The sequence below is a fragment of the Lepidochelys kempii genome, chromosome 9 (genome assembly GCF_965140285.1).
Source record: "Lepidochelys kempii isolate rLepKem1 chromosome 9, rLepKem1.hap1, whole genome shotgun sequence".
In the NCBI taxonomy this organism is placed as follows: Eukaryota; Metazoa; Chordata; order Testudines; family Cheloniidae; genus Lepidochelys; species Lepidochelys kempii.
Window position 1 is genome coordinate 56,066,540 of NC_136388.1, and position 23,033 is coordinate 56,089,572.

Sequence of the window (23,033 nt, forward strand, 5' to 3'; positions counted from 1 at the left end):
TGAATGCTGCCATTCTGATCTGGGAGGAGTTTCCGCTTCCTTTGCATCATTGCTGTAAATGACTAGCCAGGCTTACTCCCCCATGGCAACGAAGCCCACAGTCATGTACATTGTGAGCAGCTCCCCAGCACGCCTGCTTCACCGCCACCTTTCAGTCGAGGCTGCACCTCAGCCCTGCATCATCACTCCAGTGTCAGGCAGGCATGGCTCCAAGTGGGTTCCCTACCAGGAGGATGCTGGGCCATCTGCCCCAGCACTGTCCGTTACATCAGCGTGGAGTGGGGAATCCACCCCCTCACCCTGAATGAGACTGCCCTGCACACCATAGTAACATGGGCAGATGTGAGGCACCTCACCCTTGCTCCAGCTCTTTCCTCACTCTCTCCCGCTCCTTTGCCAGCTCCTCCTTCTGCTCCCCCAGGAGGCTTTGCTGCCTCTGCAGCTCCGTGGTGAGTCTCCTCAGCCTTTCCACCTCCAGATGGGAGGAGTCCACCTGCTCGCTCAGACTTCCCACTGCAGCCTCTGTGGTCTCCTTCTCCCTGAGGGTGAGAGGGAAACTATGAGTCACCAATCTGGCCCTGCGATAATGTCACCCACATCAATGGTGGGCCTCTTGCTCCCACAGTGGCTGGACCAAATAAGAGTCCTGGAGTCCCCTGCTGCTTCCAGACCAACGGTGTTAGAAGCTCATAACTTTAGGGCACAGCAGCACAGGCTAGCCCCATGAGTAATTACCCAGCACCCTGGGCAGGCCTGTACAGTGTGTGCTGCTGCAGCTTTGCTGCTCCAGTACCGGAGCAGTGTGGGGATGTCTGCTCAACTACTGTCACACCCCATTATTGTAGTGAAGACACATCCAGGGGCCCGTGACAATGACACAGAATTAAATGTTGGAGCAATCAGCATCCACCAGTTTCACCTTGGAAAAAAGTTTGGTGCACAAGCCAGACATAAGAGAACGATGCATCCCAGCACTGAGCAGAGCTGCCGTTTCTCCAAGATCCAGGATCAGCGAGGTTTCTGGGCTCCCCAGAACAAAGGAAGAACCTACAGAAACATCCTGATGTCTCAGCCCTGTTGTGCAGATTGCTCCGAGTACCCAACGCAACCAAACCACACAGGGTAACTTTGTTGAAACATCCTGGCTTCAGTCACTTTGCTCTTCCCATCAGGAATTTCAGTAGCATGACTGTTCCAAACCTTCTCACACAGGCTGGTGACCAAAGGAGGCAGGTGGAAGGGTCTGCGAGGATGCAACATCTGGTGGAGTCACATCTGGAGCTCCAGTCCTCAGACTGGAAGCTCCTCAGAACATTCTACTTGCATGGAGGACAGGACTCCTTCTCCTCTATGCCTACTCACCAGTGCATGTCTACATACATCATTGGGTCTCATTACCCATGTCTCCTTAAAATGGAGAGATGCTCAGAAATGGATGCTGAAACATGTGTTTCACAAATTCATCTGAAATTTTCCTTTTTTGTCAAAAACAAAGAACAAAAATGATTTTTTGTTTTGTTTTTTGAAACAGGAAGCTGAGGTTTTGGTGTTGGAGGTTTTTTCCCTTTCTTTCCTTTCCCCCATATGGGGGAAGGGGAAAAAAAGGAGAGAAAGGGAAAGAAAGAAAGAAATCAAAAGCCAAAAAGCTGAAACAATTGGATTTTGTTTGTTAAAAATCCAGAAAATTAATAAAAGAAAACAAAACTTTTCAGTGAGAATGTTCATTTCCAAAGATAGCCATGCTTTTGTCAGATAAAAGTTTGGAGCAAACAGTTTAGATCAGCTCCAGTAATATGAGCAGTCTGAGTGAGCCCAAAAAGCCAGAGACCTGCAATGGGTCGGTTCTCTTTCGCTTGGACTGAGTCTCCAAACGCTGAAAATCTAAATGGCTTGTTCAATCCTGAACACAGCACTATGGAGTGACACCCTTTCCCATCTGGACCATACCACAGGCTTGTCATGTGCATTACCCTTGGAGTTGGGAGAGTGACTCTGTTCTCAGCCAGCCATCCCAGGGTATGGTGGCTCCCGACAGTAATTATCGATCCCCCCCATCCTACTCCCATGTGCACCTGCTGAGAATCTCCACTGAGGATTTACAGTGCTGCAAATCCCGCCTGCAATCCTGCAGGGCTCTGGCCAGCTCCTCACGCTCCAGCCTCTGCTGCTGCTCTGCCACCTGCACCTCCTGCTGGCAATCGGACAGCTGCTTCCTGACCACCCCCAGCATGTCCTGGGCAGACACCAGCTGAAATTGCAATTCCTGGCCGCAGAATGGAAAATAAGGCACAAGGATAAAGTGCATATTGCACTCTGCTTCACATGACACAGCACGTGCGCACATATGCACAGGGCCAGAACCCTGCTATCCTGGTGAGTGAGTGAAGGGCAGATCCTGAGACACAGGGACCTAACTTACTCACGGCTGCATCACATAGCTTAAACTCAGCGCCCCCCCCGAACCTGAGCTAGCAGCTGTGCCTTGCTGACCTTCTCCCCTCCAAGGAGCGGCCTGATGCCACTTTCAAACCAGGGCCACACAATAAGCTGCACTGGCTGAAGGTTTTCTCCCAGGGCTGCTGCATGGCTCCTCTTCATCCCCAGTGAATCCCCCAGACCCTCCCCTGTGCCCTAGTGTTACATCCCTCACTCTCATGGCATGGTGGTACAACCACTACCCTTCTATCCAGGGGCTCCATCACTACCCATGGGATAGCCCAGCCCCACCCAGCACACGCTCCCTTCTCTGAGCTGGTGCTTTCTACTCCCGCTACTCCAGGCAACAAGAGACCAGGGCTGGGGCTCACCCCCAGGTCCCCATGTGGAGATGCAGAGATAGCCCTGGCTGGAGACTTCAGGCTGAGCTCATCAGTGGCCTGCAAGGTGCTGTAAATTAGACCCTCCTTGCATGTCTATTGACACCTGCCCCTGCTGCAAAAGGGAGTGGGAGCTGATGAATCCACACACTCAGGAGCTGGGACCAGTCTACTGTAACTGACACCTCCATGCTCCATCTTCTGGCTCTCCACAGCCCCTCGGAGTGGCACCCTCATGGCTCTGGCCTTTCCTTTTCCTTCTCCATCTCATACTCTCTCCTTTGGCCTATTCCTTTGCTCGTGCCATGTTATTTATCCCCCTGTCAGCACCTAAACAGCATAAGGCCCCAAGCAGGTTCTCTTATTATCTGGAGAGATGCTCCCGAGCTCCCCTGCTTCCGTTGTGGATGGTTCTGTCTCTCTTTGGGTGAACGTAGGGAAGTTGGAGATGACAAGGAATTGCAGGTCAATCCACTACTAAGGGCTGTGGCTGGCCAGTCCATCCAGCACAGTAACGACTCTCCAAGAAATCATGTCAACGCTCATTCCCTTCATGTCTGCCCTTCCGTTAGCTGTTGATCCTGCCCTCCCAGCCCCTGCCCCTGGGACTGACAAAGTCTCACAGAGCTGGGCTGCCTCTCCTCTTTTCATCCCCCCCAGACATTTTGGGATGCAGCATTCCACTGGATGCAACACCATCACTTTGCTCCTCGGGGAAACCAGCCCCAGTCTGTGGGCGGACACTTCCTGAGATGCTAACTCTGGGGCTGACCAGAGCTCGAGGCAGTGTCCTCACCTGCTCATGCTGCTGTCGCCTCCGGAGGGCGCCCTGCACGGCTTGCAGCACGGCATCCTGGAGCAATGGGGAGTGGGCACGGGACGGTGACACCCGCCGGTGATGTGAAGAGCTAGAGCGCAAAGGGGAGATTTGTCTGCCAGAGTCTTCTGCACCTGTCGCCCTCATGCTGTCCAGTGAGAGGGGCCCTGCACTCTCAGCATCGGCCAGAGCCAGCTGGGGAGAGAAGGGTGGAGGGTTAATCCCAACAACGCCAATCTGCCGTTACCTTCTGTACTCAAGCTCCCAGCTACACTAGAGCAACCCAGCCACCACTGCCACCTGGGGGGCCTGAAATGAGGCCCTGAGTGCTGAGAATCCCCATTCCTGCTGAAGTCTGTGGGAGCTGGGGATGCTCATCACTTCTGAACAGGTCATGCTAGGATCCAGAGAACCAGGTCAATTAAACTTTGGGTCAGAACCCCACGCTATCCAAATTTGAATTTTGGTATTGAGAGTTTGGTTGGTTAAAAAGCAGTTGCAATGGGTGAGCAAAGAGCATATGAGAGCCTTGACAAAAAAGCCCTGAAAGTTTTGTGTTCGGAAAAGGAGATAAGATTTAGAAAGAAAGCTACAAATCAAGAACTGAGAATCTGTTAATGGCCAGTGATCAGGAGGCAGGAGCACAGCCCTTACCTGATGCTAAAGAAGCTACAGAAGCAATGAAACTGCAAGCCCTGAGAGACAGCCTGCAGTTGGAACATGAACAAAAACTGGCAGAAATTCAAATGAGAGAGAAGCAAGCCTTGACCCAGCTGAAAAAAGAAGGTAAGACAGAAGGAAAGGCTGGCTGCTAAGGAGAGGGTCCGCCAGATGCAACAAAAAACTGACAGACTTCAGCTCCAAGTCAAAAAAGCAATGGAAGAACAGCAGAAATTGTATCCTCTTGAAAGTCCAGTATATAACAATGTTGGTATGTTGTATAACTTTGAGCAGTTGTCTGAGTGTAACCAAATGTACCCCAACACTGCCACCTTTTATGTAAATGCTGTTACTGTGAGTTCAGTAGAGGGTGGCCCCATAAATTGTGCCAATGCTATATATGGGACTGGTAATGAAAAATTCATAGAGAGTGTAAAAGTCAATGGTAAAAGCTGTTTAGGGCAAATTATGGCTTCTAACATCACTCTTGTTAAAAGAAAAGGAGTACTAGTGGCACCTTAAAGACTAACCAATTTATTTGAGCATAAGCTTTCGTGAGCTACAGCTCACTTCAAAGGATACTAGTACTCCTTTTCTTTTTGCAAATACAGACTAACAGGGCTGCTACTCTGAAACCTGACTCTTATTAAAGCAGATCTGGTCAAAGAGGAAGATTACTTACCAATTCAGAGTCTGAATGTTGTAGTCCTCTAAGAGTTTACTGTAAGCATGCCTTTAGCCAGAATCCACCTTGAATGGAATGGTACTAAGCATGAAGGTATAGCTGGTGTAAGGAGGTTATTGCCTAAGGATCTTTTGATTGGGGAAAATGTCAAAGCTTTATTCAGACCAGGTAGCCAGTCACAGGAAAGGAATGATTTTAAACCTGTCTGTTTTGGACAATGATTTGCCTGGGGAGGTTTTCTCCAAGTGTTTGTCTGAGCAAAAAAGCAGTATGTCTGTGAATGAAGTTTCTGAATGTCTGTCTAATGTCTCAGAAGTAAATCTGGAATTAGATCAAGCACAGAAAGAACTCATTGGTCACGAAAATGTTTCTCAGGAGCAGATTAAAGTGGATGGTCAGAGTAAAGCCCTAACTGAGAAAGGAAAGGGTAGATTTTTGATGGGTAATGAATTATTGGCAAGTACAGTTTGTAAAAGTGAACCTGGAAAAGGTAACTGTGATTTGCTGGAAGTAGCTCAGTGCAGTGAAGAGAGCAGCAGTTTATCCTCAGGAGCGGCAATGTGCCTGATAAGGAAAGTTTGGATGAGCCTAGGCAGCCTTGTGAGCTAATGGCATTATCTAGTCAGCAGTTTGGGAAGGCAAGGATAGTGGAAGATGAGTGTCCCTATACCTTACCTAAAAAAGAGAAAAGGAGGACTTGTGGCACCTTAGAGACTAACCAATTTATTTGAGCATAAGCTTTTGTGTGCTACAGCTCACTTCATCGGATGTATACCTTACCTATTACCTGTGTGGAGAATTGTGACAGTGAAGGAAATGTGTCTGTGGCTGTCAACGGTATTGACTTGCCTATGGAGGGAGCTACCCCGGTCTCCAAGCAGTTGTCTGTGAACAACCCTGTGTGCTGGGACAAGGGAAATGAGATCCCAAGCTGTGTGTCTGGTAAAGTAGAATGTGTCTCCAGCTCTTCTTTGTCTGTGGAGCAGATAGAAGGTGCCTTTCAGCCTGTGCGGGTTGAGAATAGTGTAGTTGTCTCAGAGTTGGTTCTGGATTCAACTAAATCCCAGGAAGGGAATGGTCCTAAGTTTGTGTCTGCTAGGGAGAATGGCGCTGTAACTAGGTTGCATCCAGTTAGTGTTGTAGCAGAATCCCAGACACCAGACAATTCTGGTGCTTGTATTTTGCCTGTTGCTAATGTGTGGCTGGGAAAGGTGTAGCAACTCTGTCTAATAAGGGTGATTCCTTGTGCCCTGGCAAGGGTGAGCATAAAGGTGGTTTGATTGTGTTACCTACTGATGGTGTGGAAACTTGTAGAAAGAAGGAAAAGATTCCTGAACTTGTGTGTGGCAAAGGGAAGGAGAATGCTTCTAGCCTTTTATCTAGGAAGTCTATAAGTATGCCTGAAAGGGGATTGTGAAGGAATCCACCTGATGGGCCAGAGGTGATTCTGGACGTAAGTGAGACCCAGAAAGAGTCTGTTGTTGCTCAGGAAAGTGTTCCTTTAGATTTCAGAGTAACAGCCGTGTTAGTCTGTATTCGCAAAAAGAGAAGGAGTACTTGTGGCACCTTAGAGACTAACCAAGCCCTAAGTGAAGAGGGTAAGGGCAGCATTTCTGAGAGGGGTGAATTGCTCCTTCGAAAAGCTCCTAGGGAAAGGAATCCTCATGGTAGTCTTTGCAAGCAGTTTACTGCAACTGAAGGGTGTGAAAGTGATTTAATCAAGAAAGTTTTAGTTCCTAACAGCCAGAAATTTTCTATGGTGAATGGATCCACTGACTTTCCTTTTGAAAGATCCAGCGTGGATAGCTTTGAGAAGGTCTCAGATGGAGTGAAAGCTGTTAAGAAAGTTGAAGAGTCCTATAACCAAGTGGCTGTGTTTGGCCAGCTTGTTGGGGAGACAACCTTGCTGAGAGAGGACACACAGTCTGTGTCTCAGGTTCAGAGGGAAGACTGGGTAGCTGAGTCTGCAGGGCAGAACAGCTGTGTAGTTAATCTCTCGAGAATGCAGGGGATGGCAGGTATACTCTCATCTCTAGACACTTTGGACATGACTTGTATTCTCTCAGTGAACTTAACATCTGATTTCATGTGGAAGCCGAGGTTGGTAAGGGAAGGACCACAGAACTTTGAGTCTAGCTTGTTAGTGAAAAATGGATGGTATCTCTTTAAGACAGAGTCCAGCCTTGGAATTGGTAGCAGTTAAGGATCTAAAAACTGATGAACTGGCTCCTGTCTGTGGTAATGCAAATTACTTGGCTGGCAGGGAGAAGAAGGACTTGCTAATAGCTATTAGCACAGAGAGCACACCCAATCAGCCAGTGAATTCTGTTAAACTAGAGAAATCAGGACAGGAAGGAAAGAGAGACCTTAATTTTGCAAAGGGAAGCCACAGGCTAACCCTGAAAGGCCCAAACCTCAATGGTATTAAGCCAAAGTGTGGCATGACAAAAATGATTGTAAATAGACACTTGCAATGAAATTGTTTTTATTGCTAATTGTAATTCTTGTAACTAATGTGTTGCTATTACCAAAAACTGTAAAAGTGTACAATGTGCCAAATCTTTTGGAAAATCCCTTGAATATGTTAAAAGTGATACATAAGATCACACTTTATGTTAAAGGGCCTTGTTATACTGATATTGCACAGTATTAATGCCTGTACACAGTCTTGGAACTTTTCACAGGGGAAAAGACATTCCAAACCTGATGTGCGGTGTGAACAGGGAAACTGAGGCACACTACCACATTGCTTTCATGGCTAAATGCCAAGATTCCTGTACTATAAACAATAGTAATATCTACATTAAGTTGATGTTAATTGGGTTTCAAACATTTGCCAGAGCTTTTATGGATAAAGTAGCTATGTTCTTTAGCTCTTGGCAAGATCACATACAGGAACCACGCTGCAAGAGCAGATCCAATCCACTATTGTTCTAACCAAGTTTTACCTTGAGTTTGTAAAGAGATTCATTCATGTTATTGAACATGACTTTGATAAACCATTTCTGTTATACACTGGTACGGCTCCTAACCCAATACTAGCTGTAGTAAGACAGAACCAAGGATGGGGAGCTTTTGGGATGCAGTCAGTGATGTTTGTGTCATCCCTTCCTGCATCAATTTTGTGTTGGGGGTGTGACGTTATTGACATAATTTGGGTCTGTATAGATCATCATTGCAACCAAGGTCCTGTAGTGGCACCAAATCTTTTATAAAGGGGGTCAAATGAGGTGTCTAAGACAAGGTTATGGTTTGCTGATTATGATTAAGCTGTTATCATTTTTGTAGTTGAAGTTATGAATATTGGCACTATACTGGCTGTAGTTCAAACTTGTGCTATGCTTCTGGGTGACATCCCGGACAAGTTGGTGTCAGCTCTGCCTAGCCTGCTTGATGGCCCATTAAGGACCATCAGCTATACAACTGACCCATTGAGAGAAGGCAGACACGCCTTGGGACTCAGCAAGGTATGCAGGGACATGCCTATGGACAGAACTCTGAGGTTTTTCCATGCCATGTGATGGACAGCTTGTCTTTGGAACAAAGAAAGAAAGACCACATGGCAAGAGAATATAAAAAGCTGCTGCAGCTCCTCCATCTTGTCTTCAATCCTGCTTCATACCTCTGGAGGAACTTTGCTACACTGAAGCTTTGAACCAAGGACTGAAAGACCCATCCCAGCTGTGGATGTACTCCAGAGACTTGATTTGAACCTGCAGTTTATTCCACCACTGCTGCAAGCCTGAACCAAGAACTTTGTCATTACTGTATGTAATTGATTCCTTTTAACCAGTTCTAGCTCTCATCTATATCTTTTTGCTTTTATGAATACACCTTTAGATTTTAGATTCTAAAGGATTGGCAACAGCATGATTTGTGGGTAAGATCTGACTTGTATATTGACCTGGGTCTGTGGCTTGGTCCTTTGGGATCGAGAGAACCTTTTTTCTTTTACTGGGGTATTGGTTTTCATAACCATTTGTCCCCATAACGAGTGGCACTGGTGGCGATATTGGGAAACTGAAGTGTCTAAGGGAATTGCTTGTGTGACTTGTGGTTAGCCAGTGGGGTAAAACCAAAGTCTTCTCTGTTTGGCTGGTTTGGTTTGCCTTGGTGTACATAGAAACCCCAGCCTTGGCTGTAATTGCCCTGCTTTAAGCAATTTGTCCTGAATTGGCACTCTCAGTTGGGTCCCACCAGAACCAGCCTCATAACAGGCCCTTAAAGCTATTTAAACCCAGCTCGCTATTGTAGACACCTCACTGCTGACCTAGGCACTAACCAGCCTAATTTGGTTCTGACATCAGCACTTGGGGCCTACAGAAGGCCCTGGTCCAGGAAGGCACGTAAGCATGTGCTGAACTTTAAGCACATGAAGTCAATGAAGTTACCTGAGCTTAAAGTGAAGCATGTGCTGAAGTGCTTTCCTGCATCAGGCCCTATGTAATTAATGCCCAACTCTTGGGGATCTACATTTGAAAACGTTGACCTTGGCTACACTGTCAGGAGATGGACATTTATCATAGAATATCAGGGTTGGAAGGGACCCCAGAAGGTCATCTAGTCCAACCCCCTGCTCGAAGCAGGACCAATTCCCAGTTAAATCATTAGCCCCAAAACAAACAGAACCGGTGAAGAGAACTGTGCACCCAAACCAGGAGCAACATTAGTGTCCAGTGCACATGGAGATATGAGATTCTGCATGCCCAATTGCCAACCTAACCGAGCTCTCAGCACCCGATCACGAGACATGCTGAGCATCTGCAATTCCCAGTAACATCCATACTCTGCAGGCCCTCAGTTAGGCACACAACTGTACATGCATAAAGCCATCTATAGCTTTGCTAGATGGGCAGCTCAAAATAATAATACCTTTTTCTTTTCATTCAGAGATTTCAAAGCACTTTCCTAAGGAGATCAGTATCATTATCCCCATTGTATAGATGGGGAAACAGAGGCTGAGAATGGGAACGGGACTTGCCCAAGGTGTCCCAACCGGTCAGTGGCGGAGCTAGGAATAGAAGTCAGGTCTTCTGAGTCCTAGTCCAGAGCTCTATGCACTAGACAACACTGCCTCATAGAGCTACTATACTAGGGTTCCATGGACAGCTGTTTAAATTATGACTGGTGCCTGCATAAGAGTGTCAGTACGATGGCCCTGATTCTGCAAAGTCATTAAATCCCACTGCAGTCAATGGGACTTAAGCCCACGCTTTTGGGTCTATTGTTACAAAAACAAGCACCAGCTCTAGAAATGGGACTGAAAACAATAAGAGCCTGAAGAGCCATGGAATGACTTAGTGCCTGCATCAGATTAGCAACAGCATGAGCTGAGCACCAGTTGGGAGGCCTGATTTCAAACAATCATCGAGCCAACTTTCAGAAGAACAAAATGTACAATAACAGAACCTGTAGTAAAAACTCTGCCCTAGTGCCTTCTCTTAGATACCTAACATACTCTATTCCAACACACAGGTAAGTAAAGAACCTGTACCATCAACTACACTGTTGTCTTTAATACACAATTAGTCATCAAATTTCCACTATTGAGCCATATGGTCTGAATCACCAAATTAAAACCATTCACAATATAGACATAAGGGGCCCTTACTGGATTTAATTCTCTAGTGATCTAAGGTACTCCTATATGGCTCCCATTACTGTAGTAGCTGAGCAACCTTGTGAAACAGGGCATCCCCATTTTATAGAAGGGGAACTGAAGTGACTTGTCCATGGTCACACAGGAAGTCTATGGCACAGCAGGGACTTGAATGCAGATCTTCCAAGTCCAAGGCGAGTACTTTAACCACATTCTTGCACTTTGCTGTGAGTGAAGTAGCACACCTGTGTGATGCTGTTCATGATTTTCTGCAAAGATTCACTTTCATCTTTCAGGTCCTGCACCTCCAGTAGCTCTCCAGTTTTAGTGACTTCCTGTGTTCAAAGATAAGTGATTTCTTAGTGATGAACATAAGGAAAGATCAGAGAAAGTGTAAGAGAGTGTGTGTGATAGTGACTAATTGAGAGAGAGGAGTTTGTGGATATGTGTACCAGTTTCTGAACGTCCAGTTTTAGAGCAGAGATGGTCTTCTCTTTCTTTGCATTCTGTTCTTTAAGTTTCTGTCCTAAAGCGGTCAGTTCTGTTATCCTGAAAGATACAAGCCAGGCACAGAGAGCAGGTTGTTCAGAGTGAAGAAAGTACCACAGGCTCAATGGCAAAGCTGACATTTCCCCAGCACCTTTCAGTCCCTCCAGGGCATTCAGAGACAGTTCAATGCAGAGAACAGCTGCTTGTACAAGACAAGATCTACACACAGGAACTAGATGGATGGGGTGAACACCTGACACATTTCAGAGATAATGACCTTAACTAAAGAGGCACCAAGCCAGGAGGATCGCTGAGTGATAGGAAGGGAGGGTGGGATGAGAAGAGTTAAAACTTTACACAGCTGGGAAATTTGTCACTGATTTACCATAATTCTGCTGAACAACAATATCCTGGGCCACAGAATGCTATTTCCAGGGTAACTACTGTGTCATTTCTAGGAACATGAGAAGAGTTGCATTAAATATTCCATGGTGTTTACTGAGTTATTTTTCAAGCACATTTCTCAACATCAATATCAGAGGAATAAGAAGAAGCTGCAGCCATTATCATCCTTTGCCCTCTTTCCCTAAGCTTGGGAGCCCTGGCCTGGATGGCTGAGAATGGAAGGGGATTGTTCTCTCCAAGGCCCCAACCCCACAATTTGTTGGACATGGGTAGGCTCCTGTGCTAGCATAGAGCTGTCCATTGGCTTTAGCAGCATTCAACACAAGCTTTGAGTCAGTTGCAGGATTGGGCCCAACACCCTTCAGTCTTAGGCTTCCCCTCAGAGCTCCACTGGTGATCCCAACCCTGACCTGGATACAAAGGCCCCTCCTGACTGGACAGCTGTCGCTCCAGGACTCTGCAGTCGGGGAGGGCTCTGCAGTCATCCAGGTCAGTCCTGGCTTTCAGGGGAGGATAGCTCAGTGGTTTGAGCAGTGGCCTACTAAACCCAGGGTTGTGAGTTCAATCTTTGAGGGGCCATTTAGGGATCTGGGGCAAAAATTGAGGATTGGTCCTGCCTTGAGCGGGGGTTGGACTAGATGACCTCCTGAGGTCCCTTCCAACCCTGAGATTCTATGATTCTAACCAATGGATTCAGGGTGTTTATTTTCTCTAGTTTGGGGCCTTTTACTTCTTAGAAAACACTTCTGTGGGTTTAATCTGTTTGTAGCTGCATTGTTTTGAGCAGAAGTCGGGTTCCATTAACACATCACAGCCTGTCTGCCTACGTATAGTGGTTATATGGCCCTCCTGGCCTCTCCAAGTTCACCTTGGGTCCCCAAAACATGCCATTGGAAGAGGGGAAGGGGATGAGATTGCATCCTGTCACTGACTTGTTTCCTAGGTCTAAACCAGTGATCAGCATCTCAGAAGAACCCTTGGCAGATCAGTAGCATTATTTACAGGCAGAGTGCATCCGAGGTCACTCCCACCCCTGCCTGCAGCATGAACCACTGCCCCCCTTCCCCTTTCGATCTGTATTGGTTATTTAAAACCAGTGATGAAAACAACAGGATCAAAGGAGGGTTTGGTGTTTGATTTTAGTTAGAGTCAGTCCCAAGTGGCCCCACCATGCCCCTGAAGTGGAATCCCTCCTGCCCTAGGCAGAGCATCCTTTCCTTGGGTCTGAGGAGATTTTGCTTTCTGAGCTCAGATCCTCAGCTGGCCTAAATCAGCCCAGCCCCCTGGGTCCCACTGACACCAACGATGCTAAAAGAATTGACACCAACTGGCGATTGAGCCCATTAGCTTCAACAGAGCTATGCTGATTTACACCCGCGGGGGAGCTGGTCCATGGGCTTCAAAGGAGTTACATCAATTTACATCAGCTGTGCAGCTGGCCCTTCTTTGGAAGCTCTTAGGAAAAGCCAGAGGCAGGGAGCCAGAGCATGACCCCAACTAGAGACTTCTCCATTGGCTCGCTAGGCCCCATAACATCTTCACCTCGAGTTCAGCTCTACTTTCTCTCCATCCCAGCGGCTCTGGAGCTGAATCATGTCCCGGACCTTCTCCTGAAGCTGCTGCTCCAAGCGTGCCCCCTGCAGAGCCTGCTTCTCCAGCAAGCAGGCTGCACCACTCTCAGACAGACGCAGGTTCGAGTCCAAGTTCAGGCAGGCAGTCTGAAGGCGGCGTGCAGTCCTTGCCATGTCTGTCTGGGCCTCAGCCAGGCCTCTGGCAACAAGAGAGAAATCGCCACATGTGAAGAATCACAGAGAAATCCTTGCAGTTTTAGAGCGCATCACCTCAAAGCCAAGACAGGGCTCCTAGCACCCAGCCAGCCAACAGCTGTCTGAGCCTCCTCCCAACAACTGCCAGGGCCCCAGCAATGGAAACCTACTCAGGACTGTTGTAGGAGCAGTAGTGATCCATATGCTCTGTATAACCGGTATGTTCAAAAGATCTGTTACACTCCCCCCACCCCCGCTGCCCCCCTTTTTTGTCTCTTCTCCCTCTTTGAATACCTGTGAAGTGGCTTTCCCCCTCCCTCCTGGAATGCTTGTGGGATGAATGGGCTGCTTGAACAGCTGGAAGATCAGAACAGCTCCCAGGTAGACAAGGTGTCTGGGACTCTAATTAGGCAGCGCTCACACACCCAATGCATGGACACTGCATGGCCACTGTCCAAGGTGGAGTGTGACCAACCAGATGTGGCTAAGTCATCTCTAGTCGCAGGCCATGAGGAGCAGGTCCTTAAAAGGGGAAGGGGCCATGTGCTCAGGAGTGCACTCACAAGCTTGTACCTCCTGTGAAGGCCCTTTGCCCGGACCGCCTGGCCAGTGGTTCGCTGCGTTGCATTCCATCGTGCCCCGGGAAGACTTACCTTCATCACACCATCCATTGCTGTGCTGTGGGACACTTACCTTGAAGGATCCTGACATCTCCAGTGCCGTGCCTGTCCTGGGAGCGTGAGTATGTGAGTGTGAGTGTGACCCTTCCCGCCCCCTTCTTTTCAGCTTAGCTGTCAGTATAATAAACCTGCTGCTTTCTGCCAAACTCTGGCGGGTCATTAGTCCTCCCTCAGCTTACTAGCAGGCCCAATTTTGGGGAACAAGGACAGCCTGGCACGACTAACTTCCTGGGGGGCACCAGGTCCAGTGCCTCCTTTGGAAGCTCGATCCCCTGTCTAGCTGTTGTGATGTTATTAATATGAACTGTGATCGTATCGATCATTGTTGCAACAAAGATTCTATAGTGGCACCAAATCTTGTACAATGGAGGTCATGTAAGATATCCATGAAAAGGTTATGATTTGCTGGTTATGATTATGCTATCTGTAGGCATGTATCTTTTTTGTATTTAAAGTTATAAGTATTGGCTCTATACTGTCTGTATTTCAAACTTGTGCTGTTTTTCTCGGTGACACCCCCAGACAACGTGGCATCAGCACTGTCTAGCCTGCTTGATGGCCCATTAAGGACCATCAGCTATACACCTGACCCATTGAAAGAAGGCAAATACACCTTGTGACTCAGCAAGACATGCAGGGACATGCCTATGGACCAAACTCTAAGGTTTTTCCATGCCATGTGCTAGGTGGCTTGTGTTTGGAACAAAGGAAGCGCAAGCCACATGGCAAAAGGACTATAAAAGGCAGCTGCATCATCTCCATTTTGTCTTCAATCCTGTTTCTTCCCTCTGGAGGAAATTTGCTACAAACTGAAGCTCTGAACGAAGGACTGAGTTACCCATCCAAGCTGTGGATGTACTCCAGAGACTTGATTTAAGCCTGCAGTTTATTCCATCACTACTACAAGCCTGAACCAAGAACTTTGCCATTACTGTATGTAATTGATTCCATTTAACCAATTTTTGCTCTCATCTATATTTCTTTCTTTTTATTAATAAACCTTTAGATTTTAGATTCTAAAAGATTGGCAACAGCATGATTTGTGGGTAAGATCTAACTGATATATTGACCTGGGTCTGGGGTTGGTCCTTTGGGATCGGGAGAACCTTTTTTTCTTTTACTGGAGTATTGGTTTTCATAACCATTCATCCCCATAAGGAGCGGTGCTGGTGGTGACACAAGGGAACTGGAGTACGCGAGGGAATTGCTTGTATGACTTCTGGTTAGCCAGTGGGGTAAAACCAAAGTCCTCTCTGTTTGACTGGTTTGGCGTGCCTTAACAGTAAAGGAACTCCAGCTTTGGGCTGTAACTGCCCTGCTCTAAGCAATTTGTCCTGAATTGATACTCTCAGTAGTGTCCCACCAGAGGCCACATCGTTGCAGCTGTGATCCCCATGTAGCTTGCTGCAGAGATCACGCCTAATTAGCAGACACTTTCTCAATTCGCCTAGGTGAGCTGAGAGATCCAAGGACCCTCTGGCTGTGGTTAGCTGGTATCCTTCCATCTTTGGCAGTCCCTGGGATCAAATTTACATACCCTCTGGAGGAGATTCAGGTTAGGGCACCGTTACTTGGAGCCAGTGCTCTAACCAGCTATCGAGATCCACACACTTGTCACCTTCCTGCTTCCAACTACGGGGCCATCAGGAATAGTGGAGAAATCTCCTGGCAGAACCCCGCCCAGGCGGTACTCACCGCTCTGCTGTGGCACGCAGCTCCGCCAAGTTACTGCGCAGCATGGCAGCTTGGCGCCATAGCAGCAGGATCCCGCTGTGCTCATTGCTTAAGTACAAGCCAGAGCTCTGAGGAAATAAGAGTGGGACGTGAGGGGCTGTGAGTACAGAGGTGACATCTCAAAATTCAGGAGTTCACCAAGGGAGTGCCATGGCCAAGACCCAGTCTCCATCCCATCCTTTCTGCAGCCTAACCTCGTGTGTGCACACACCCTGAGCAGAGGTTTCCATTGAGTTGTCAGCAGTGACGTCCAGCCCCCTTTTGTGAGTGGATACAGTTAATGGAGAACCCTGCAAGGTGTACGCACCATTCCACCTTCTCCACAATGTACATCGCTTTGCATTTATCAGCACTGATTTTCATCCCCCATTGTGCTGCCCACACCCCTGGCTTGTTCAGGTCTCTCTGACGTTGCTCTCTGCTCCTTGCTGCCCTAAATATCTATGTATCATCTGAAGACTGTGCCCCTCACTGCTCTGCACCCCCCGCCAGGTCATTAATACATTTATTAAACCACATTGGCTCTAGAACTTCAGCTTGGCTTCAGCTCTCAGCTCCAGGGAAGTCACCTTCTTTGACCCACCCTGCTGTGTTTAAGCTCAGACCAGTAACAGGCTACATGGGCATATTTAGAAATGGAGCTGGTGTAAACCAGCACAGCTCCATTGACATCAGGGGGCCAGGCGCCCAGCTGGTCTAAACTAGCATCACTCCACTGAAGTCAACAATAAAAAACCAAACCACAATGCCCAGCGGAAGGACTCACCTCCCTGCCTTTGCCCCACTTGGATGCTCTCTGCTCTAGCTCGCCTCTCAGCCTGTGCAGGTCTGATGTTGCCCTCTCCAGCTCCCTCGCCAGTCTCTGATTGGAGCATTTCATCTGGTCCAGCTGTTCCCGCAGCAGCATGTTCATCTGGGAAAGGCTGGTGCTCCTAGGGCAGAACAAGCCAGATATTGGTTTCCCCTGCTCTTCAGCACTGGCACTAGAGGGCAGCTCCGATCTCCAGGTACTCCCTGTGCTCCAGCAATCCTGCCCCAGTAACAGGAGCACCCTCTCCTGTGTGGGACACTCCGTCTCCAGGCTCAGTCCATCGAACATTTACCCTCCTATGGAAGGAGATGAAGAGAATACAGTCTACATGCCTTGGATTCTGATCTCCAGAGCAGAGCTGTGTGACATGCACTGCTCCTGCAACAGACCATTCTTCAGAAGCAAAGGTGTGGAGACACCAAACCTATTTCACTGCACTTACCGTTCCAGGCCCTTCGAGTAGCCCTGAGCTAATGACCGCACAGTCAGAGAACATCAGGCAATAATAATGCTTAGCACCTGTACAGAGCACTGCATTTCTCAAAGAACTGTATGAACATTAACACATTGTTCCTTCATTCGGCCCTGGGAAGTAGGGAATGATCATCAAGTTGCAGTGGGGGAGGTTTAGATTGGATATTAGGAAAAACTTTTTCACTAAGAGGGTGGTGAAACACTGGAATGCGTTACCTAGGGAGGTGGTAGAATCTCCTTCCTTAGAGGTTTTTAAGGTCAGGCTTGACAAAGCCCTGGCTGGGATGATTTAACTGGGAATTGGTCCTGCTTCAAGCAGGGGGTTGGACTAGATGACCTTCTGGGGTCCCTTCCAACCCTGATATTCTATGATTCTATGATTCTATGATCCCCATCTCATTATGGGAATTAATTCCTTTGGGCTACAATTGAGAAACACCATCCTCTGCTCAGGGGCCTGTACACAAATATTACACTAAATAGAGTGGCCACAGCTCAGACAATGACCCAACTCGGGATCTCTCAACTAGCCTGAGAGCTGTAACCTTCACAGACATATAGATGCTGAAGCCAGAAGGGAGCGTTGTGCTATCTAATCTAACTCCTGCAGAGCACAGGCCAGAGCAGCTCACTCAGTGATTCCTGCAGCAAGCCCACGACTTCTGGTTGAGCTAAAGCACATTTTTAGAAAGACACCTTTATCCTCAAGTGCCTAGGGAAAGAGCCAGTCTCTGCAGTGGGCCTGAGAGGCTCACAGATCCTGACTCTGTGGGGCCAAGGAGGGAGCACATTCTGGAGCGGAGGTCAGAACACCCTGCCCGCAGCACCTTTCCAACGGGACCCATCTCTGCACATCCCACAAGCAGCAGTATGGCATGGGGAGAGCAGTCACCCCAAACCCCGCATCAGCATGGGGAGAACAGTCAGCAGTCAGCCCAAACCCCGCCTGGGCACGGGGAGAACGGTCAGCGGTCAGCCCAAACCCCACTCTGGCATGGGGACAGAAGTCACTCCAAACTCTGCGCATCAGCACAGGGACAGCAGTCACCCCAAACACCACTTTGGCATGGGGACAGACATCACTCCAAACTCTGTATAAGTTTAAATCAATGTCTTGAAGTCATTTCCGAAAGCAGCAGGGAACAGGGCAGACCTCAGGCCCCCTGCGCTGAATGGGTAATCACATCCTGTGCTGGCTCACACTTCCCAATGTTCTCAAGGTGCCTCCTCTGTCTGCTAAACTCTCCCATCTCAGGATCTCCCAGGACCTCCCTCCTGCCACCTCCCACCAGCAGCCCATCTAAACTCCAACCAGGGAACCTTGCTGCAGCCCCACCACAGACAACCCTGCATCCTTATGGGTCCCAGCAAGAAACCACAGGTAGATCTGGCATCCTAGGTGAAAACATACCGAGAAAGGTGGCACCTGAGCATGCTGGCTAGCAGCAATATGTGCAGAACTGGCCCCCACAATGCCTCCAAAACAGCCACTATTTCATCTCTTGGTTTCTGAGGATTAGCCCTTTGATAGCTGGAGATTATAGAGCAGCAGGTGGTAGAAAGGGATCCCAATGGGTGCTAGCTGATGCAGCTGGGTTGGAGACTGTTGTATGCGTGGGGGTATTCTGAACAGCAACCCCCCATCATTTGCCTTTGCTGGGTGGCTCAGCTCCCTGGGCGGGATCACAGCGGGGCTGAGTCACAAACAGAAAACAACAACCTCCTCAGCCGCTCTGCTGTGCAGGAGGGGGGAAAGACACATGAGTGTATCTATCTGCTGCAGAGAACAGCAAAGAGCTAAAAATTGAGCAAAGAAATCAAAGCACCAAGCTGCACCACATGGCCAGGCTCTGAAATCTCAAACTAGAAACGTTGCACACCTGGATCCAAAATTACTGCTAGGGCTGGAGAGTTCAAGGGACTGCTAATGGGATACAGAGCCTGTTGCCTCTAGGTCCCCAGTTCAAATCCAGCTTAGGCGACTGCAAACTGTTATCATTAGATGGCAGTTGAGTAACACCCAGCTCTATGCAATGCTCAAGTGCTGCAGTTCTCAAACTTTAGCAACCCGAGGACCCCCATTTTGATTTAAAAATTTTCACAGACCCCCCCGCCCCCCAAGTTGGCTTCTAATTTTCCCTGGGGGTGCTCAACCCCCACTCAGCCCCAGGCCCCGTTCCAACTCCACCCTTCCCCCCAAGGTTCCACCCCACCTCTTCCCACCCCACCCCTCCTCTTTCCCACCTCTTTCCACCCCCTCCCCCAAGTCCCCGTTCCTCCTCCTCCCTCCCAGTGCCTCCTGCATGCCACGGAACAGCTGTTCAGCGGCGTGCAGGAGACACTGGGATGGAGTGGGAGGAGTTGATCAGCAGGGCCAGTGGTCCCAGACATGACTTGCAGACCCCTGGAGTACCCTCATGAACCCTCAGGGGTCCACAGACCCCAGTTTGAGAACCACTGCTCTAGAGTAACCTGCTCTCTCCTTTCCTTTGTACAAGGGATAAGGAGGGCCCACAGGTGCTCCTTGGACACAGCAGCCAGCCTCACCTCTGCTGCTCCTCCTCCAGGCGGGTAAGAGTATTCTCCAGTTCTGTGCTGTGGTCATGCTCTGAGCAGCACAGGTGGGATTCTGTGGACTCCAGATGAGTCTGCAGCTGGGAGAGAGGAGTGACACATCAAAAGGGCAAGGATAGTAATGAGGGAGCAGAATGGCTCCCCGAGGACAAAAAACTTCACACAGGACAGACAGAAACAAACTGATAAACAGAAAAATGGAGAATCAGCAGCTAGTAAAACCAGAGACCTTCTGTGAGGCAGAGAACCTCCCAGCCAACTGGGCCACTTTGGATAGACTGTTACCTGCATTTTCAGGTAGTCAGAGCCATTTATTTAAGGTCTTTTCTTTCCAAAGCTGCATCCAGAATCCATTCCAGATAAATACAAAGAGCCAGATTCTCAGATGGTGTAAATAGGCATATCTCAACTGAAATCAGTTAAGCTAAACTGATTTACTCCAGGTGAGGATCTGCCCCAGAAACCCCTGACTGGACTCTAGGGCCCCCATTTCCTCCCCAATGTCACTGGGGCTGAACGCTGTGATGCTGCCTGTGTACGCTGGGGACTGACCATATTTCCCATTTTCCAAAAGGGAGAAAGGAAACACATCCAATCCTGGAGCTTTCTTGTGTTTCCATGGGCAACCACAGGGCCGTGCTGTGCTCTCTTTCCTTCCTACAGAATTGGAGAAATGCTGAGAAAGGCCCAGTCCAGCAGCACTCCTTGAAGAATGGTGAGTAACAGAGCAGAGTGACTTGCTGTGCGGTGTCTCCGTTGTGGGTTGCAATCCCCTTCTCTCACAGATCTCAAATGCGCCAGGCTTTGTAGTTTTCAAACTGCAGTGAAATCCCACTGTCACCTATCCTGCTCTGCACTGCCCTGTCTGAAGTGTTCAGGCTGTTTACTCGAAGGGTGGTGATGGGATCCGGTTGTCATGCCACCACACCAGGCTGCTTGGAAAGGCCCTAGAACCTTTTCAACTGTATCCACTTTTACTAAGAGAACCATACACAAAGGGGCATTTGCAACAGCTGTTTTGTTAGGTGAGCCTGACTGCCAAAAGAACACAGAAATTAAACACAAAGGCATGATGGGATACTACTACAGTGAAATCCTTGCGGATCTTAAACACAAAAAAGAAGCTTACAAGAAGTGGAAGATTGGACAAATGACCAGGGAAGAGTATAAAAATGTTGCTCGGGCATGTAGGAATGAAATCAGGAGGGCCAAATCGCACCTGGAGCTGCAGCTAGCAAGAGATGTTAAGAGTAACAAGAAGGGTTTCTTCAGGTATGTTGGCAACAAGAAGAAAGCCAAGGAAAGTGTGGGCCTCTTACTGAATGAGGGAGGCAACCTGGTGACAGAGGATGTTGAAAAAGCTAATGTACTCAATGCTTCTTTTGCCTCTGTCTTCACGAACAAGGTCAGCTTCCAGACTGCTGCACTGGGCAACACAGCATAGGGAAGAAGTGGCCAGCCCTCTGTGGAGAAAGAAGTGGTTAGGGACTATTTAGAAAAGCTGGACGTGCACAAGTCCATGGGGCCGGATGCGTTGCATCCGAGAGTGCTAAAGGAGTTGGTGGATGTGATTGCAGAGCCATTGGCCATTATCTTTGAAAACTCATGGCAATCGGGAGAAGTCCCGGACGACTGGAAAAATGCTAATGTAGTGCCCATCTTTAAAAAAGAGAAGAAGGAGGATCCTGGGAACTACAGGCCAGTCAGGCTCACCTCAGTCCCCGGAAAAATCATGGAGCAGGTCCTCAAGGAATCAATCCTGAAGCACTTAGAGAAGAAGAAAGTGATCAGGAACAGTCAGCATGGATTCACCAAGGGAAGGTCATGCCTGACTAATATAATCGCCTTCTATGATGAGATTACTGGTTCTGTGGATGAAGGGAAAGCAGTGGATGTATTGTTTCTTGACTTTAGCAAAGCTTTTGACACGGTCTCCCACAGTATACTTGCCAGCAAGTTAAAGAAGTATGGGCTAGATGAATGCCGTATAAGGTGGACAGAAAGTTGGCTAGATTGTCGGGCTCAACGGGTAGTGATCAATGGCTCCATGTCTAGATAGCAGCCGGTATCAAGTGGAGTACCCCAAGGGTCGGTCCTCGGGCCGGTTTTGTTCAATATCTTCATAAATGATCTGGAGGATGGTGTGGATTGCACTCTCAGCAAATTTGCGGATGATACTAAACTAGGAGGAGTGGTAGATACGGTGGCAGGTAGGGATAGGATACAGAGGGACCTAGACAAATTGGAGGATTGGGCCAAAAGAAATCTGATGAGGTTCAACAAGGACAAGTGCAGGGTCCTGCACTTAGGACGGAAGAATCCAATGCACCGCTACAGACTAGGGACCAAATGGCTAGGCAGCAGTTCCGAGGAAAAGGACCTAGGGGTGACAGTGGACGAGAAGCTGGATATGAGTCAAGAGTGTGCCCTTGTTGCCAAGGTGGCCAATGGCATTTTGGGATGTATAAGTAGAGTCATAGCCAGCAGATCGAGGGACGTGATTGTTCCCCTCTATTCGACATTGGTGAGGCCCCATCTGGAGTACTGTGTCCAGTTTTGGGCCCCACACTACAAGGAGGATGTGGAAAAATTGGAGAGAGTCCAGTGGAGGGCAACAAAAATGATTAGGGGACTGGAATACATGACTTATGAGGAGAGGCTGAGGGAACTGGGATTGTTTAGCCTGCAGAAGAGAAGAATGAGGGGGGATTTGATAGCTGCTTTCAACTACCTGAGAGGTGGTTCCAAAGAGGATGGTTCTAGACTATTCTCAGTGGTAGAAGATGACAGGACAAGGAGTAATGGTCTCAGGTTGCAGTGGGGGAGGTTTAGGTTGGATATTAGGAAAAACTTTTTCACTAAGAGGGTGGTGAAACACTGGAATGCGTTACCTAGGGAGGTGGTAGAATCTCCTTCCTTAGAAGTTTTTAAAGTCAGGCTTGGAAAAGCCCTGGCTGGGATGATTTAGTTGGGGATTGGTCCTGCTTTGAGCAGGGGGTTGGACTAGATGACCTCCTGAGGTCCCTTCCAACCCTGATATTCTATGATTCTATACTATGCAAATATCTTGCGAAGTTCAGAGTAAAACCATTGCATGATTCATCATACCATTTCTCTGCATTGCCAGGACACTGAAAGCTGTACTGACCATCTGTTTCTGGTGCTCAGACTCAGACGTTTTCTCTAGCAGCTGTTGCTCTAGCTCCCCACATCTTTTCTTGTACTGTAGCACCTAGGCCGAGGCGCAGAAAGGGGAATTGGGGGAGGGGAATGAAAGGTTTAGAAAAAAAAGATGAGAGAGAGAAAAGAGGGTAAGAGAAGCCCAAATTAGGATAATTAGTTGGAGCGTTACAGGCACTCAGGGTAAAATGATCAAACATGGGGCTACCACTCTGTCAGTCCATGACGCTTACTGATGACAAAGGGTCAGATTCGATGCCCACTAACATCAATGGGAGTTACTCCACTGACTTCAGTGGGTTTTGGATCATGCCTTTAATGCAATATGAAACTGTCACCTGGA

The 23,033-nt window shown here is 48.3% G+C and overlaps 1 protein-coding gene across 1 annotated transcript in view; it reads right to left on the bottom strand.

The window, feature by feature from the left end:
* CROCC2 (ciliary rootlet coiled-coil, rootletin family member 2) overlaps window positions 1-23,033 on the bottom strand; it is a 215,380-nt gene that overhangs the window by 139,779 nt on the left and 52,568 nt on the right. The window contains exons 5-14 of the mRNA XM_078854217.1: window positions 22,659-22,742; window positions 19,484-19,590; window positions 16,418-16,583; window positions 15,613-15,719; window positions 13,014-13,241; window positions 11,030-11,126; window positions 10,823-10,912; window positions 3,613-3,828; window positions 2,073-2,263; window positions 357-539 (exon numbers count right to left, since the gene is read on the bottom strand). Coding sequence (XP_078710343.1) covers window positions 357-539; window positions 2,073-2,263; window positions 3,613-3,828; window positions 10,823-10,912; window positions 11,030-11,126; window positions 13,014-13,241; window positions 15,613-15,719; window positions 16,418-16,583; window positions 19,484-19,590; window positions 22,659-22,742 — 1,469 coding nt within the window. The remainder of the gene's footprint in view (window positions 1-356; window positions 540-2,072; window positions 2,264-3,612; window positions 3,829-10,822; window positions 10,913-11,029; window positions 11,127-13,013; window positions 13,242-15,612; window positions 15,720-16,417; window positions 16,584-19,483; window positions 19,591-22,658; window positions 22,743-23,033) is intronic.